This window comes from Phodopus roborovskii, unplaced genomic scaffold (genome assembly GCF_943737965.1).
Source record: "Phodopus roborovskii unplaced genomic scaffold, PHOROB, whole genome shotgun sequence".
NCBI lineage: Eukaryota > Metazoa > Chordata > Mammalia > Rodentia > Cricetidae > Phodopus > Phodopus roborovskii.
The window spans coordinates 19,195,053-19,212,803 of record NW_026126514.1 but is presented as its reverse complement, the minus strand read 5'-3'; the positions used below and the strand labels follow the sequence as shown (position 1 = coordinate 19,212,803).

The following is a 17,751-nucleotide window of genomic DNA, read 5'->3' as shown; positions in this document are numbered from 1 at the left end:
TTATATATCTTTATACTTCTATTTTCTTAGTCACATGCAATAAATAATAATAGTCTATTCAAAATTTAGGTAAACTCAAAATAAGCCCAACATTTGAACTATAATGCTCAATCAATACTCAATCTCACATTTTTTCTAGTTCCCTAACAATTTAGATAATATATGCATATGTTTAGTGAATATGTAATTTTATCTTCTGTAACTACTGCCCAATACTTTGGCACCAAATTTCTATCATCTAAGAGGAACAATATTCAAACTAGTAAGGTATCTCAGATTTGCCAAATTGCTACCGAAGGAAACTACTAACATATCAAACGTTGCTTCCAAGTTCCAATTAGTTTTGAGTGACACTTTTTCACTTTTATAATTAAGTACTAGAAGTATTTTAAAAGCTGAAGAATGTACTGAAATGCTTAGTTTCATAGAATCTAATTTTCCAACTAGAAGTTACTGGCACTTAGAAAAACAATCACTTAAAAGAAAACTAAAGAGGTAAATAAAGCCATGTTTGAGACGAGCCCACTGGGCTCCTTGTTTTATGTTACATAGAAATACTTCTGCTTTGCAAAGAAGAGACAGGAAAGTTCATATTACAAGAGTACTTTTTTTGTTTAATTCTCTGAGAAAATGGAAGGAATCTGAATAACAGGTTCACAATGAGGCAAAATGAAGTTGAGAAACAATGATTTCAGCAATGCTCTGCCATCCATCTCGAGTGTGTTGTGCCTCTGTCTGCCATCATAGTCTGGGGCACCCAGGCTATCACGCTACAGCACACGAAACACAAAGGAGGCTTCAAAACAACCCCTTTTAATGTACAAACATGGAATTTAAAAATGGTTTTTAAAAAAATCACCTTTTTACATAATGTATATGCAAAACTGCTTTAAATACATGATTTTGGAAGAATTATTTACAAATGTATCAGCCTGTGAAACAATTCACAGACAAGGCATACATAGTGGCTTTATGTAATTGTTGCATCTCAACTTTGGGAGATATAAATTTTTTCGGCAGTATAGCAAACATAAAACTGTGACAAAGCATCTTAAGGGCAACCAAATATTTGATCCTCCAAACAGTTTAAATACTCGGACTGCCAAAGTCTCTACACAAAGACACACTGAGTATTCCAGATGCCCAGAACTCCAGCTGTTCTGTTAGAAGGCTGGAGACCAACTCCCTTTAGCACACGAGGCTGCGGATGCAGCCTCCTGCCAAAGGGACAGCTGACAACTATTGCCATCCAAAGAGTGAATTAACCTAGAATTTTCTTTATTTCAATTTTATTAATATTTTAAAAAATACATAAAAATACAACCATCCAATGTCTGAATAAATATATTTAACAAGTTGCAAGATAATACCTTATTTTACACAAAATTTTCAGCTTTAGAAATCTTGTTAAATAACTTCATTGTTGTTATATATTTCATTTTTGTATTTTTGTAACAAAATAAAAACTCTGAAATTACATAGAAAAAAGACAAAATATTTTTGTCAAGGGATAAGATAGTCCACTGAAAACTTATTCACAATTCCACTGTAAACATTAATAAACATTAAAATATTTGCATAATTGTGTGCTCAAAAGTCCTATAAAAAGTGGAAGACTTATTACAACTGCAGTTTTCAGTCAACTACACTTCCTTTCACAATTGATTTTGTCCCATTTACACTTTTAAACCTGGGCACACTGCTGAACATTTGCTTTGGCAGTTCTACATAGCAAGTGCTTCCACAAGAAATGAAATTATAACAAAATCAACAATTAAAAAAAAAAAACACAGAATAACCCCTACTCACCAAGTGTTCGTGATCAAACACAGCTCGGTGGCAGTGCAGCAGCCACTATTCAGCTGGGTAATATTCTGATGTTTAGCGCGTGCACTCACTTGCCTAATGATTTCTAGAACACCTGAAAGCTTTAGTATACAAATTCAAATCTGCTAAGTGCCCTTTTTTTCTCTATCACAAAAAGAAAAAAGAAAAAAGAAAAAAATACAGAGGAAAAATTATGACCAATATGGCAGGTCACCTAACCTTCAATTATTAATAAGCTTATTTTTTTTGCAACAATAAAAAAGAAGAGGGGAAGATATAGACACAATCCTGGAAAAATATACAGGAGATACTTAGCCAGCTGAGTGCTTTCTGTGGTTGTATTCAGGGTTTGGGAATTTATGTCCATGGCAGCAAACTGCTGGAAGGTGGAGACAACGTTCATCACCTGCACTCTACAGCAAGTACATTTTGGGGGGGAGATGATGAAGAGGGACTCATTCCAGTGTCTGATGAAGCTGATGACATAGAAGCTCCTGCATGAGACACTGTGGAATCAACACAACCAGGTTAGATTAAGACATGATTACACGAACATACCTACAACCGAAGCTAAGTTAGAAATAAGGTTTTGTTTGTTTTTTGAGATCTTCTCACAGAGTCCAGGCTGGTTCAAAGTTGCTATGCAGCTAAGGAGACCTTACATTCTGATTCTCTTGCCCCTGTTCCCCAAGCCTGGCATTCCAGGCTTGCCCCACTACTCCTGGCTGGAATTAGATCCGGAACATCAGTCACTTCAATCACAATTCAATGCTGCACAAGAGAAAGGTGTGTCAGCAAGTACTCCGCCTGACTCAGTTAAGGGACTTAGTTCAGAAGAGATGCAAGGCTGGGATGGGATGGTGTGAGAACACAGAATCCAGTGTGCTGAACACGTACAGGTCCTGGGTTCCACCCTCGGCACGACAAAACAAAATGAAAGACTAAGCAGTCAGACGTCACAAATGTAAGGAGTAAAGAGAGATGAAGTCTGTGGTGGGTAGCGGCGGGGTGAGGGGAGACCAACTGGGCAAAGAACCCAAAGCCTCTTTCCCGCTGGGTAAGCACTTCCCACGGAGTTACACCACCAGCCCTCCCTCTAGTGATTACAAACACTGCAACAAAGTCTACTGTTCACAGTCTTTGCTTAAAATGGACAAATTCTTTTTTGAGTTGTTTCCTTGTTTTTCCAGTCAGGGTTTCTCTGTGTTACAGTCCTGGAACTTGCTTTGTAGACCAGGCTGGAAAATAGACAAATTCTAAAATTTGATCTCTTTCCATTTGTTACAAGCTATTTTTGGTATTAAAAACAGCTGGACTGCTCGGGGTCACATATAACACAGGTCATCCCCAGAAGTCCCGGCAGAGGGAATACACTGCTCTCAACATGGTCGACTCTATCAGGTGTGTGGACACGGGCAGGCTGATTTAGACACCTCCTGCAGCCAGACGTTCCCACCTATTCCTGTCCCATCCTGATTCTGGAAAAGCCGTCTGGCAAACCTGCTCTGCACTGGGCACCCCAAGGCCTTTCACCATCACCTTAAGGCTTGTCCTATTTTCCTGTGGGGACTGGAAGAGAATGGGAACTCCTAAGTGGATGTGGGTAGCTGGATATGGCCATGTCAAGGACCACAGTCTCAGACCAGATCCATGGGAAAACAGCAAAGCCTTCCCCGAGAGGGTGAGGCTCAGAGAAATGGCAAAGCCTTCCGCAGGGGCTGACAGTGTGCAGAAAGTGTCACCATGGCCTTCTCCCCACTGGATGTTACCAGCCTCACCACTGCTTCCCCACAGACTGGCCCCTCTGTGATTAGCAACAGCTGTCTCCTTGATCCAGCCATGTACCCTAAGCCCTGCTTCTCCATCACCTGGAAGATGTGTGCAATAACCTTTCTGCCCTTACTCTACAACGGCCCTGGAGCCAGGCAGGACTCCATGTCTGCAGGATCTCATGCTCTCTTTTCTGGCTTCTGGCCCAAGAAACAGGATGCTGTCCACCCACTTCTTCTGTGTGCACTTTTCACATGGTAAGCTCTTAGCACCTGAAATCGGACTGGTAATCCCAGCACTTGGTAGGACGGGCTAGAGAGTGAGACCCTGCCTCAGAAAGTCGACCTCATCTCCCAGTGAGAACAAAAGCTGGAAGAACTCACTTCTCGCCCGTGCAGTGCTGTTTCGTGTGTTACTTTCCATTCTCACAAAGGCAGTTCAGTCTCCTAACAACCCCCCACCCCCGCTGCAGTACTCCCCACATTCTCTAAGGAGCCCCCCCCATCCTTCAGTGTTCCTTCTAGAAATCCCGTCTGTCACGAGTTCCTCGCCAGTTCTGTTCTGTCATCCATTTTCCTCTACTCATTACTCCCCTGCCCTTCCTTTCTGTCCACCTACCCCATCTCTCTGACACACACAGCTATATATAGCTCAGCCTGTCCCCTTCCGCCTCTTTGAGACATGGTGTCTCTATGTAGCTCAGGCTGTTCACCCTCCATTTCTTTAAGCTGGGCCCCACCTCTATGTAGCCCAGGCTGGCCTAGTGGAACTCCCAAGTGCTGACAATGCACATACACACCACCAAACATCTATCTTTTTTACATTCTGCTGAGATTTTTTTCCCTACACAACACATATCCCCTTTACAATTTTTTTTTTTTTTTTTTTTTTTTAAATTACCCTGTCATATTTATGTAACCCTTGAACCAGGTACCTAGCCCAGGCTGGTCTTGAACTCTTGATCCTCCTGCTTCCACCTTACAAGCACTAGGATTACAATCTAGGTATGATGAGCATCCATGACCAGCTTTAACATTTTAGTATAAAAATAACATTTTCAAGGGGTGGGTTTCCCCCCTATTTTGGCCTCTGCCATCACACACAAAGGTTTTCTTCATATCTGGTCATGCGGGTCCACAGATAGGAAAGAGCAGTAACAAGCTGACTAGAAGCCATGTCTGAGCTTTGCAGCTTTCAGTGTGGTCAAAACACGTGATGTGCAAGGTCTTGCTTTTAGGCTCAGAAACATCCAAAGGTTGGTTTCTAGGGTAGACCATTTGTCTATATATGGAAGACTCCTCCCCTCTCCCCCAGGAATGGGCACACTTGACTAAGGTTCTCAAGCAGTGGGAGGATTGGAAAAGGACAGGGGGACCACGTGGTATTCCACTTTGATTTAACCCTTCTCCATCACCATTAGCGACAGCTGGTGCCCCCAGTCTAAAAGTGATTCCGTTCAGTTCATGTTTCAGTCACAGAAGGGGAGAGGTGAGCCTTTCTTTAAAGGTAGATATGATGATCTAATTTCTTGTACCAGTTTAACCAGTCTTGCAGTTCGGCCTCACCAACACTAACTTGAGAGCTTTTCTACAGTTAAAAGGTGTCAACTGACCTGTTTGCTTTTTTAAACTGTAAGAGCAAGTGAGGGCGCACTTCGGTGCTGTCTTAGCACTGACACAGCAGTCTAGCAGCTGCTCATAGCACCCTACAGATACGGGTGTTGTTTCTGTCTCAGTTTTTGAAGCAGGATCCTGCTATGTAGTCCAAGCTGGCCTTGAACTTGGTAGGGATCCTGATTCTGTCTCATAAAAGCTGAGGTGCCCGTACAGGTACTCACGCCTGTCTTCAAAGATAAAACACTAGCTAATCTGGTCTATAGAGAAAGTGCCAGGACAAGCTCCAAAGCTACACAGAGAAACCCTGCCTTGAAAAACAAAAAAAGATAAATGATTGGCATTTCTTTTTGTGGTTTGGGGGTTTTGTTTACTTTTCTTACTATGCAGCCTTAGGCTGGCCTCAAAGTCACTATTCTCCTGCCCCATCCAGAGTGCTAGGATTATAGGTATATATACCACCACACCTGATTTGCTGATATTTCTTGTCTGCTGTGCTGTTTTGTTTCATTTTCTTTTCTTGTGGATATAGGCTTTTGGTTTTTTTTTTTTTTTTTTTTTTAAGCAATAAGGAAGAATTTATTCATGCATCCCTTATTTATGAACACGTAAGTTATTTTCCATGTCCTACACTTCAAAACAGTAAAGAACAGCTCTGTACTGTTCTCCTTGGCAACAGGCTTAGAGATACTGAAGCCTATCCCTAGAAATACCACAGTATGCTGTCTTCCTCTTCAGTTGCTGCAGGTATCACCATCCAGCCCAGGACAGAGGCCAAGTGGACGGCAAGTCCATAGAAGTGGGGCTGCCCACAGCCTGTGGGTACCATGTGCCCCCGCCCACCCCATGCTACACAGGGAACAACAGGGTTCAGTGTTTGCTCGAATGAGAATGTCTTGCTTGGCTCCATCATTCCTCTCTATGTCCTCACTCTCTTTCTTGGAATAAGAATGTTTATGCTGGAAGTATAGAAGTCTTCTTTTCTTACTACTTTTTAAATTTTTACAAGGGCTCTGAGGTGTTTTTGAGTCTTGGGAGGTACTATGGTCTTAGACTTCTGAGTAATACTGGAATGGCTGGGTCTATGGAACTTAATGGAGATGAACTGAATGTACCTTGAACTAAGAATGAAAAAAGCCTCTTGGAAACCAGGGTGGGATGCTGTGGTTAAGGGACAAGGAGAGTTTTGACTATTAGTCTAAATAGTATACTTGAATAGTAAAGAACTCCTTTGGGTATGTGTATGTAGGGTTTTCAGAAACAATCTTATTATGACCACTCTGATTTAATCAATGGAGTAGTCCCATGAGAGATTCATATGATGTTTTCTTGGGTAGAAAGTTGGAGGCAGAACCATTGGAGTAAAGAGATCACTGAGGGCATATCCTTGGGACTCTACATTGTCCTGATTCCTTCTTACATTATTTGATGACAGCAAAGTGAAAATAACTAATATAGGAGCGATCACAATTTGTTCTGCCACAAACAACAAATAAATGCCCCTCCCACTTTCTCGAGCATTGGCATTATCATCTTGGATGCTGTTTCTCCCTACAGTCACACTAGTGAGTGATCACTTTCCTCTGTTCTGATCTGATTACTAGTGACTTAGGGCACAAACCTTAATTTCTTTTATTGTTATTTGGCAAAGCTTGGCTAAACACCATGTCCAGTGTTTGACTAGCTGGCAACTCACATTCTTTTTTTTTTTTTTAAACATTTATGTGTTATGTATACAGTGTTCTTTTGCCTGCACACCAGAAGAGGGCACCAGATCTGATTACAGATGGTTGTAAGCCACCATGTGGTTGCTGGGAATTGAACTCAAGACCTCTGGAAGAGAACTCTAGATGAGCAGCCAATGCTCTTAACCTCTGAACCATTTCTCCAGCCCGGCAACTCACATTCTTAAGGTCTGGATAGATTATTACTCTGTTATGTAAAGTAACCTAACTACCAGCCTGGCAATGTCACTCAGGGTACACTATCCAGCAGATGTTAAGATACTAGAGATCAAAGCCTGTGTCTAATTTGTTTTGTCCCTGCAGAGCCCCTGGCATGTGATGCATGCTCATTGGTGTTGCTGAGCTTGCATTGGATTGCCCTGTAGTTGTTTATAACTATTTATGGTTCCAAATAGGTAATGGCAAAGATACCTAAGGCCTATTCATTTTGTTGAACCTCATAATAACAAAAACAGGGGCAGCCAAGAGGACTATGCCCTCTTGGAAAACTCAAAATGCTAGGTAAATCACAGACTGTTTAAAAAAGTTCACGGGCCTTTCAAGGGTATCATTCTGGTTAATTCAGCTACAGACATACCCACTTCCTGAATCAGGAGAAACCCTAAACCTAAAAGCGGCATGTACTACACATGAACTGAGAGATAAACTTGTAAAATTATTTGAGTGTATCCGAAAATGAGCGGAGACACAAATAGCATTCATTACCTTCTCTGTCTTTCTTTTTTAATCTTTTCCTCCTCCTATCGATGGTTGCAACTTCAGACTTCAAAGACATGTAGTATTTTCTGATTTCTTGTAGTTTTTCTTGGAGAAAAGAGATTCTCTCTGTACTGTTCATGTTATCTAATTCATCTAAAAAGAAAGATATTCTGATTTTAAAAACAGTAATTCTGTAAGAAAAAAGGGAGGCAATTCCACAAAAAGTTTAACTTGCAAGTCAGTGAAAGCTGTAGTATTAGGATCTAACACAAGCTCTTTGCAGAGTTTATGATTAAATCAAACCTATGGTTAAGAGTTCTTTAGCCTGATATTCTATATTAAACAAGTATTACTCTGGGAGCTGGAGAGATGGCTCAATGGTTAAGAGCACTGGCTGCTCTTCCAGAGGACCCAGGTTCAATTCCCAGCACCCACATGGCAGCTCATGACTGTCTACAACTCCAGTTCCAGGGGATCCGACCACTCACAGGCAAAACATCAGTGCATATTAAATAAATAAACCTTGAAAAAAATACAAAACAAACATGAATCACTATAATGAGCACAAAACATTGAAATATAGCAATCGACATATAATGTAATTAGTATTTTTAACTGTCAGCACCAGAGAAAGTACTTCCATTTCACTGATTTATATAACTCATACCTCATACAAAGTCTGTATAACCCAGGTTGCCCTCAAACTTATGATCTTTCTGCTTCACCCTCAAGAATACTGGGTTACATGTTTTGTTTCTTAACTGAAGACTTTGTCATACTTACCAAATTAGCATTATCCAAATTAAAAAAAAGAAAGAAAAGCAAGCAGGTTTATACACAAGTGACGATTACTGATTTGGAATGGTTACATAACTTATTAATGACTACTGACATTATCCCAAATGGGCATTTTAAGAAATGTTTTACTTTACAATATCCATTCAGGCTATCTGAAAGATTCTTACTGAGTTGGAAGCTCCACTTATATGTCCTAGGGGATGAATTTGGATGCTTTTCTCTGTGCTTCTCTTTCTCTCCATCTTTGATGTGAGGTGAGATCCTTGCAGGGGAACGAGCCAGCTTCTGTGGCTTAGACAGGCTGAGATGCTTGACTGGCGTGCATTTGCTGGAGCTGTCTATGGCGGGGAGATCCTCACTGTCACTGCTTTGTCCTGTAAAAAGGTTACTCCAATTATAAATGATGAAAAGCCTCAGATATCGAGATGCAGCAGAAGAAGCAGTAGCACTTCCTGGTATCCCATAGGTAAACACATCTATCAAGGATTGCAACAGAAAAACGGGGAAACAGGCCTCGCTGGCAGCAGAAGCAACAGGCAGAGTGACATCATCCTTTGGAAAGTGTTGCAGTAAGATGCACACACCGTGCCACTGATAAGGCAAGAGAGAGTATGACTGCAGTGCCCAGGCTAAGAGCTGAAACACTACCAGGACTGGGTGGATTCTGACATGGATTCTGTGAAGGAACAATACCTAAAGCCAGGAGGGCAGCGGTTGCAGCATCTAGTTCCTGTAGAGGATTCCAATCAGCCACAAAATAAATGTTCTGGTTTCCAAAAACAAAACAAAAGAGAGAGAGAGAGAGAGAGAGAGAGAGAGTGTGTGTGTGTGTGTGTGTGTGTGTGTGTGTGTGAGAGAGAGAGAGAGAGAGAGAGAAGTAGAAAAAACGCTTTAAAATGATGTATTATTGAATACTTGCTAAATTTTTATTTTTTTAAAGAATGAGCTACAGGGCTGGTGAGAAGGTTCAGTGGGTAAAGACACTTGCTGCCAGGCCTGATCTGAGTGTGAGCTCAGGTATAAGATGAGAGGAGAGAACTAGCTGTCACAAGGTGCCCTCTGATACACACAGATACACTGTGGCACATGGGGTACAAGAATAATGGTAAGAGATCTATTATATTACTAAATGGAAAAGCAGAGTTATTAAACAATAATAATGGTAAGAGATCAATTATATTACTAAATGGAAAAGCAGAGTTATAAAACAAGAATAATGGTAAGATATCTATTATATTACTAAACGGAAAAGCAGAGTTATTAAACAATACTGCGGACCTCCATGTGTGCTAAGATAAAACATAAAACAATCTAAAAGAGAACCAGCCCAGCTATGTATGAAGAACACAAATAGATCTTTTTTTTTTCCTTTTCACAAACAGATGTTGTTGTAAACATGTCTAATATTTTTTTTTTCTTCTTTAACATTTGTTTTTGAAAAATGGCCTTGATAGCCCACATTGTTCTAAAAGTCAGTATCTAGTCCAGGCTTTCCTAAAACTCATTATCTTCCTGCCTCAGCTGTCTGTGTGCTGTGATTACAGGCATGTTAGTTACTCTATGCTCAATCTCTGATATATGTGTTAACATAGGAGAATTCATTTCTGACTCTGCCTCTTTCCTCACCGGTTCGTCTTCAGAGATGCTCTGATTTTCCCATAAAAACAAGCTGGGATTTTATCTTACCATTTTGTTCAAGGCATTTACCTTTTACCCCTACCCTATCTTTATTCTCAAAAGCCAAAGATTACACACCCAGTTTCCTAGCCTGTCTCTGTCATCCTGCACCTGCCCTACCTGTATGTCTTTACTACCCTTAAGAGAAGGGACTTGATTACTGTAGAGGGTGTGGAGGACATGTGGAAGTCCAACCTTCGTGGGTTCTGGAGACAGAACTTGGGTTGTCAGGGTTACATGGTGAATGCTTTACTTACTGAGCCAGCTCACTGGTCCCTTATTGGGTGTTAATTACAATGATTACATTATGATTAGTATTTGTCCTGGACAGAAGAGTTTGCTTTGTAATGCTCTACTACCAGGTCCCTTGGAATAAAGGTCCTTAAAGGGGGGGGGGAGCTCCTCTTAGTGGGAACCTTTTCCCATCTCTTCAGGGCCAAATTTCTTGAAAAAGAAATTCCTTGTCGGCTGGGTGGTGGTGGCCCACACCTTTAATCCCAGCATTCAGGAGATAGAAGCAGCTGGATCTCTGAGTTTGAGGGCAGCCTGGTTTACAGAGTGAGTTCCAGGACTACAGAGAAACTCTGTCTTGAGAAAGGTCTTGTCACTCGTACTTCCTTCCCTTCTAACTGTGCCTGGAACTCACTATGGACCAAATTCAACAAATTCCTACAATCCCAGTGCTACCAATTTCACCTTGTGACTCTACTTTTGTTTGTTTTATTTTGTTTTTTCTTGTTTTCTTGTGTGTATGTGTGCAGGTCAGCTCAATCTCTGCCATTCCTCCTCAGGATCTGTCCTCCTTGTCCTCTGAAACAATCCCTCAGTGGAACAGGGACTCACAGATTTGGTGAGGCTGACTAGCTAGCGAACCCCACAGACCTCCCGTCTCCGTTTCCCGGCCTTGACATTTTACACGAGCTCTGTGCATGGCAGGCACTTGACAGCCAGCTACTACCCCCAGCTGTTTTCCCATTTTGATTACTTTCCCACGTGCACACAGACTTCTGGACAGACTTTCTTCTGAACACCTCATGCTGTCTGTTGTCCTAACCCTGGGTAGCAACAACACAACCTTCCCCCAGACTCTGCTGACACTCTGCTGCCTATGTTCCACATCTACGTCTCTGATGACTCTAATCACACCGACTTCATCTCTCACTCCATCCCTTGTCACTGCCTTTACTAATCCAAGGACCCCTTCCAAAAATAAAAGCCCATCATGCCCTTCTTTGCTTTTTAAAAAATTAGAAAAATACATATTTGTGAGTGAGTATTAAGTGTGGGCACGCATGTACTGTGGCACAACTGTCCAGGTTAGGACAATGCACAGGTGTCATCTCGCTGCCCAGAGCTTCCTTCCGAGAGCCTGTCCTGTCTCCACCTCCCACTGTACAGCAGGAGCGTGGGATCACACAGGTGGGGCCAGCATGTTTAACTTTCCCCTGGGTTCGAGGGAATGAACCAGGGATGCCAGGCTGGTGGGTGTAGCTGGCACATTTACCTCTGAGACACCTGTTTAGCCGCTTCCTTTTCTAAATCTTTAAACTTCACTTGAAATACAAATACTTCTTACAATCAGAACAGTTTTCTTATGAGTTACCTAGTCCTAACTCAACTGATTTGAAACAACAAACATTTGGAATCCCACATGGTTTCTGAGGATCAAATGACTGGCTAGCCTACCTCAGGAATACTTAAATTTTAGCCAGGGCTTTGGCCAATCACAGAATGCCCAAAGCTCCTCCCTTCTCCATGGACACTTGGATAGCCTGATAATATGACAGTAACTTTCTTTTCTATCAGGATAAGAAGGAATCTGGGGCCTTTTATGATCCATTCTCCAAAGTCACTGTCTCAGTTACTTTTCCTGTTGGACAAAAAAATACCCTGATAAAGGCTGCTCAACAGTTCTGGGGTACAGTCGATCCTGGCAGGGGTAGGTATCACCCCATACGATGATCAAGCAGAGGGAAATGAGCATCTGTGCTCAGCACACTCTCACCTCTGTATAGACTCCCAGGACTCCAGCCCAGGTAACAGGGCTGCCCACTGTGCGCAACTCTTCCAACTCCACTTAACCTTATCAAGATGAAGCCCTACAGGCTCGTCCAGAGACTAAGTCTAGATACTCTCTCACAGTGGAGCCCAGGCCTGTCTCATGTGATTCTAGACGTTATCAAACTGACAGGCAATATTAACCGTCATTCACAGACCATCACTATGCTTTGTTAGACATGAGCCACTGAGCAGTTAGGCTTCACTTCTTAAAGGGAATGATCAATGAATCTGAAGACTTTAATTTTAAGCCAACATACTCCTACACAGCAGTTTCCAGATCTCCGATTGAGGATCCACAACACCTTTTAGAGCAAGAAGATCCAGGTAAAAAGCATGTATGCACTTCGTGGCCACGTCTCTTAAATCTCTTTCAATCATGAACATTTTCTCTTGTCATGGCATTCAGGACCTTATGGTTCTGACTATTAGAAGCCTGTTAGTCTATAGGATATCATCCATGTCAGACTAGTAGAAGCCATTACAGTGTAGGATGTCCTCCAGGTCTGACTATTAGAAGCCTGTTACTGTGAAGGATATTTTCAGGCTGAGTTTGTTGGTGGTCCCAGGGTGTTGATGAGTTCATGGTATACATCTTTAATGGGACTGTCTCAGATTATTCTTTTCTTACTACATTCTGTCCAGTCAGACATGACTTTAATTTGTTCCGCAGCTATGTAGCCACGCTGGCCTTAAGCTTGCAGTTTCCCACTTTAGCCTTCCAAACGCTACCATAAAAGCACATGCTACCGTGCCCAGCCTCGAGAGTGTTTACTCTGATTACCCTAAAGTGGCATCTTCCAGATTTATAAACTATAAAGTTATGCATATTTCCTTTGCAATTTCTAATCTAGTCTTTTCTCCTATCATTCTCTTCCTCAGAGAACCATGCAGCTAGCTGTAAGCAACTCCTGACTACTGAAAACATGAAACAGTCTCAAGTCCTTTGGGATGTCTGTTCCTTTTGTTAGGATGAGTTGTTTTACCTAGGACATGGTCTAGTAACAAATTTGTCAAAAATCAATCATAGTTATTTTGACTATTTAATTTTATTCATATTGAGTTTGCTTTTCATGTAATCTAATCCATTCATACTGATTTTACTACTTTATTCCTTTTGATAAGAATTAAATTTTCAGGATGAAGAGACCACTCAGTAGTTAAGAGCACTTACTGCTCTTGCAGAGGATCCAGGTTCAATTCCCAGCACCTACATGGTAGCTCACAACCATCTGTAACTCCAGTTCCAGGGGATCTGATGTCTCTTCTGAGCTGTGTGGGTACCAGGCAGGTGCATAGTACATTAACAAACATGTAGTCAAAACACCATATATATAATATTAATATTTTTTTCTATTTCTAAATCAGTGTTTCTGGCTAAAGGAAAACATTATCAGTAGAGTTTAAGTTTTTCACACTTTTTTTTCTTCTTCTTCTTCTTTTTTTGAGACAGGTTTTCTCTGTAACGTTGGAGGCTGTCCTGGAACTCACTCTGTAGACCAGGCTGGCCTCAAACTCACAGAGATCTGCTGTGTTTGCCTCCGGAGGGCTGGGATTAAAGGTTTGCACCACCACTGCCTAGATAGTTTTGTACAATTTTAACACCACAACAAATGTTGTTTTTCTTCAAGATGCTAAAATACCTTTCTAATATTCAACTGTTTCTCATGAAATAATAATTTTAGCTACCACAGTTCTAAGTAAAACTAATAGATCTCTTCAGATTAAAACGGACAACTGGTAAGCTGGCGTAGTGGGGAAGAATATTCCTGCCATGCAAGCCTACAGATCTGAGTGAGCCCTGGAACCCACATAAAGATGGAAGGAATGACTACACAAAATTGTTCTCTGACGTCCACATACACTTGGTGGCATGTCTGTGCTCTTATATGCACGCGCACACACACACACCATGGAAAAATGAAAAAATGATTTTCAGAACATAGTAAGCCCTGCTCATTTTTGGACGGCCTCAAATGAGCAAGCCCCGCCCCGCTGCTGTATGAACACCAGCACTGGTGAGCACCGACCTGCTCCATTCTTTTCACTTTTGGCGGCTGCGCTTGTTCGCTTTGGGGTTCGCTTTTGCTTTTTCGCCATCAACCCACTATTTCCATCGCTCGGCCTCTTCTGACCTGAAAGATATGGAAGGGAAAACCTTGAAAACGAAACCAAAAGCTACAAGCAGATAGGTCCGCTTACACACCTGACCACCTCCTTTCTCTGTTTTTAAAAAAAGACAACAATGAACATCTGTCACATCTAAGACCTGAACTGTTGGTTTTAACACAAGCGCCATTTCCCCCTAGAAAGCCTTACCCTTCTCTCTGCTCTCTCTCTCTTGAACAATTATACCACAGGTACCAGGGGCAACGGCGGCCTCAAACCCGTTGGCTGATTCCCTTTCGCAGAGGCCTTCCTGTGACTCTTCGGCAATGCTGTCCACTTCAATTGTTATATCGCTCTCACTCTTGACACTCCGGGACTCGTCTTGGCTGAGAGTTAGAGGGGAAGCTACTGAAAAGTTATTCTGTGCTATGGGAGGTAGGGCAGGCGGAACAGAAACCAGAGAGTTAGACTCAGAGCTTTCAACTACCACATCCTCAATACTGGGCTTTTCCTTTTCATCCAAATCATCCAAGTCTACCTCATGGCAAACCAAGGTTTCAGGCCCAATCAGGGGCATCGCGTCCTCCTCCTCTTTGAGTGGCGTATGTACTGGTTCTTCAGCTGGACAGTCCAAGTTTTCGCTAGGCGGTTCTTGGGTGCCCTGGTTCGGCTCTGCTATCAGTGATGGCATCCCTTCATTTTCTGTTTCAAAGTGCTGCTCGCAAGGTAAGCCTTTGCTGCCCTCGGCTCCAGCGCCATCGCTGGGCCTATCTTGGGACACGCCAGCTGTCACTTCCATCCCATTCTCAAGTCTTACTTTCTTCTCTGGTGATGGCTGTCCCAGTATTTTCCGTTTCAACTTTTTCTCTCTCTCATATTGGTCCCCTTCATCTTCAGGAGAAGAAACGGTTTTGCATTCTAGTGAAGAAAGCTCCAGGCTCTGAACGTCCGCATGAGCATCACTGCCTGCTTCTTCCTGGCCGAATGATGAAATCTTTATTACTTCGGAAGAAAGGTCTCTCGTCTTACTCCGCCTTCCCTTTCCTTTAGGGGACTTTTCCACCTGCTTCTTAATTTCCTCTACGTGTTCCTCTTTGTCTCCAAAAATATGAACTATTTGGTCATTGTCTTCAACCTCTACCTTCAGGGTCTCTAAGGGCTGCGTCTGAGTCCTGTCATTTTCTTTTAATACATGTACAATCTTTGGGTTTTCTTCATCTAGTTTATCATCATTTACATTTTCACTTTTTTCTAATTCTTCTTTAATATCAGGAGAAAGTTCTTCATTTATCAAGCTCTTCTCCAAAGGGTCATCTGTTTCACTATCAGATGAACAAGAGTCTGTAAGGAGACAGTACATTGAACAAATGGTTACAATAAATACTAATGTAATTAAAATATGGACTAAACCCTTTATAGCCTTCTAAATCTCTCTATATAGATATTTCTTATATAAAATAAATCAGCATTTGTGCTAAAATGTAAGGGGAAAGAATAAAATTAAAACGTGGTAACAGATGGCACGGTGGTGTGAACATTTAATCCCAGTGCTCAGGAGGCAGAGGCAGGCAGATCTTTGCGTTCTAGGCCAGCCTGGTTTACAGAGCAAGTTTTGGGACAGCCAGAGATATACAGAGAAATCCTTTCTCAAAACAAACAAAAATCAACAACCAAACAAAAATCAACCAACCAAACACAAAAGTGAAGCTAAGACTGAGATGCCAGCTCAGCTGGTAAAATGAACTATGTGAGCATGAAGACCTACGTTCAAGCTCCAGAATCCATGTAAAAAAGCTGAGCACGGGAATAGGAGATGCTTGGGAATCTCTCAATGGTCAGACAACACTGCTCAATCATTGAGCCCCAGGGCAATGAGAGACCATGCCTCAAAACACACTGTCAGGGCTAGAGAGATGGCTCCGAGGATTAAAGTGCTTGCCACCAAGACTGACAGTAATGATCTGAGTTCAATTCCGAGGAACCACATGGTGGCAGGGAGAACCAATTCTGACCTCCAAGTGTGCACTGTGGCATATATTTGTCTCCCCAGAATAAATACACATATGTGATTAAACACAGTAACAGAAGTTGGCAGCTCCTAAGAAACACTGCTCAGGATTGTCCATTGGGCTCTGAACACATGTGCACTCCTTCCTCCATAAACATGTATACATGTGTACACACACAAGCTATAAAAACAAAAAATGTGTAAAAATATAATGCACAGCAGTTACCGTGTCAGTCTGCATGAAGAGCTGTCTTCAGGAGCATCACATTTAGGCTATAGTACCACTTAGAAAAAACAAAGAGCTGGGTGTGGTAGCACGGGCCTCTGACCCAGAACTCTGGAGGTAGAGATGGGAAGATCCCTGAGGCCAGCCTGGTCTACAGCATGAGTTCCAGGACAGCCAAGGCTACACAGAGAAAGCCTGTCTCAAAAACTAAACAAACAAAACAAAACAAAAAGATACAAGCTAGTATGTTACGTGACTTGACCTGACTTAATACAAAGGTACCCTAAGGAGGGATGTTTAAAATGAGCAATGTGAACTCTCCAAACTTCAAATGTTCTTATTAATACACCAGAAAGTACAAGCCAAGTCACCTGCTTGCAAGACAAATCAGTCACTTTATGTGAGAATTTTTCAAATAATAAGGTGGCATTTTAAGATTGTATAAAAGTATATAATATTTAAATTTATGCCCTCCCTAGAGAATTTTAAAAAGGGAAAAACTGAATGTATTCATTTTTTTTTAAAAAGACAAGGTTCTCATTGTGTAGTCCTGGCCTGCCTCGATATAGAGACCAGACTATTCTCAAACTTAGAGATCTACCTGCCTTTGCCTCCCAAGTACTGGGATTAAAGGCGTGTGCCACTAGACAAAGAGTTACATTTTCTGCTTGTTGGTTCCTTTTTTAGGATTTATTTTTATTTTACAAATAGGAGTGTTTGTATGTATGCAGTGTACTATGTTCATTCCTGATGCCTGTGGAAGCCAAAAAAGGGTGTCAGATACTCTGGAGCTGGAGTTACAGACTATGAATGCTGTGTGGGTGTTGAGAACTGAACGCCAGTCTTCTGCAAGGGCGGCAAGTGCTCTTAACTACTGAGTCATCTCTCCAGACCTCTCAGTGATTATGAAGAAAGGTATAGTGGTTTTAGTAGAAGTAGATTGTAGAATTCCATTTTCTCATGAAAATATTCTTCAGCTATGCAGTTCAGTGACACTGACTTTGGCTGTGTAGGCCATATACTGCACCAGGAAATGCCTACTGAGAAATGGAGCTCATGTTTTTTTTCCCAGAAACCTTGCATTTGTATATAATGCTAACCGGCCAGCAGGTGGCAGGAAAGAGGAAAGACACCCTTTTTTGGCTGACACACTGCAGCTAATGGTAAACCTGACCTTTAGAGCTTTTCTCTCCAATGAGGGTGATTTTATCATATCACCAT

At 41.8% G+C, this 17,751-nt stretch overlaps 1 protein-coding gene across 1 annotated transcript in view; it reads right to left on the bottom strand.

Moving 5' to 3' along the window:
* Window positions 1-416: 416 nt before the first annotated feature.
* The window catches only part of Arid4a (AT-rich interaction domain 4A), a 68,854-nt gene continuing 51,519 nt past the window's right edge, over window positions 417-17,751 (bottom strand). The window contains exons 20-24 of the mRNA XM_051195954.1: window positions 14,507-15,637; window positions 14,218-14,322; window positions 8,620-8,826; window positions 7,661-7,807; window positions 417-2,333 (exon numbers count right to left, since the gene is read on the bottom strand). Of these exons, the coding sequence (XP_051051911.1) occupies window positions 2,230-2,333; window positions 7,661-7,807; window positions 8,620-8,826; window positions 14,218-14,322; window positions 14,507-15,637 (1,694 nt within the window). The 3' untranslated portion in view covers window positions 417-2,229. The remainder of the gene's footprint in view (window positions 2,334-7,660; window positions 7,808-8,619; window positions 8,827-14,217; window positions 14,323-14,506; window positions 15,638-17,751) is intronic.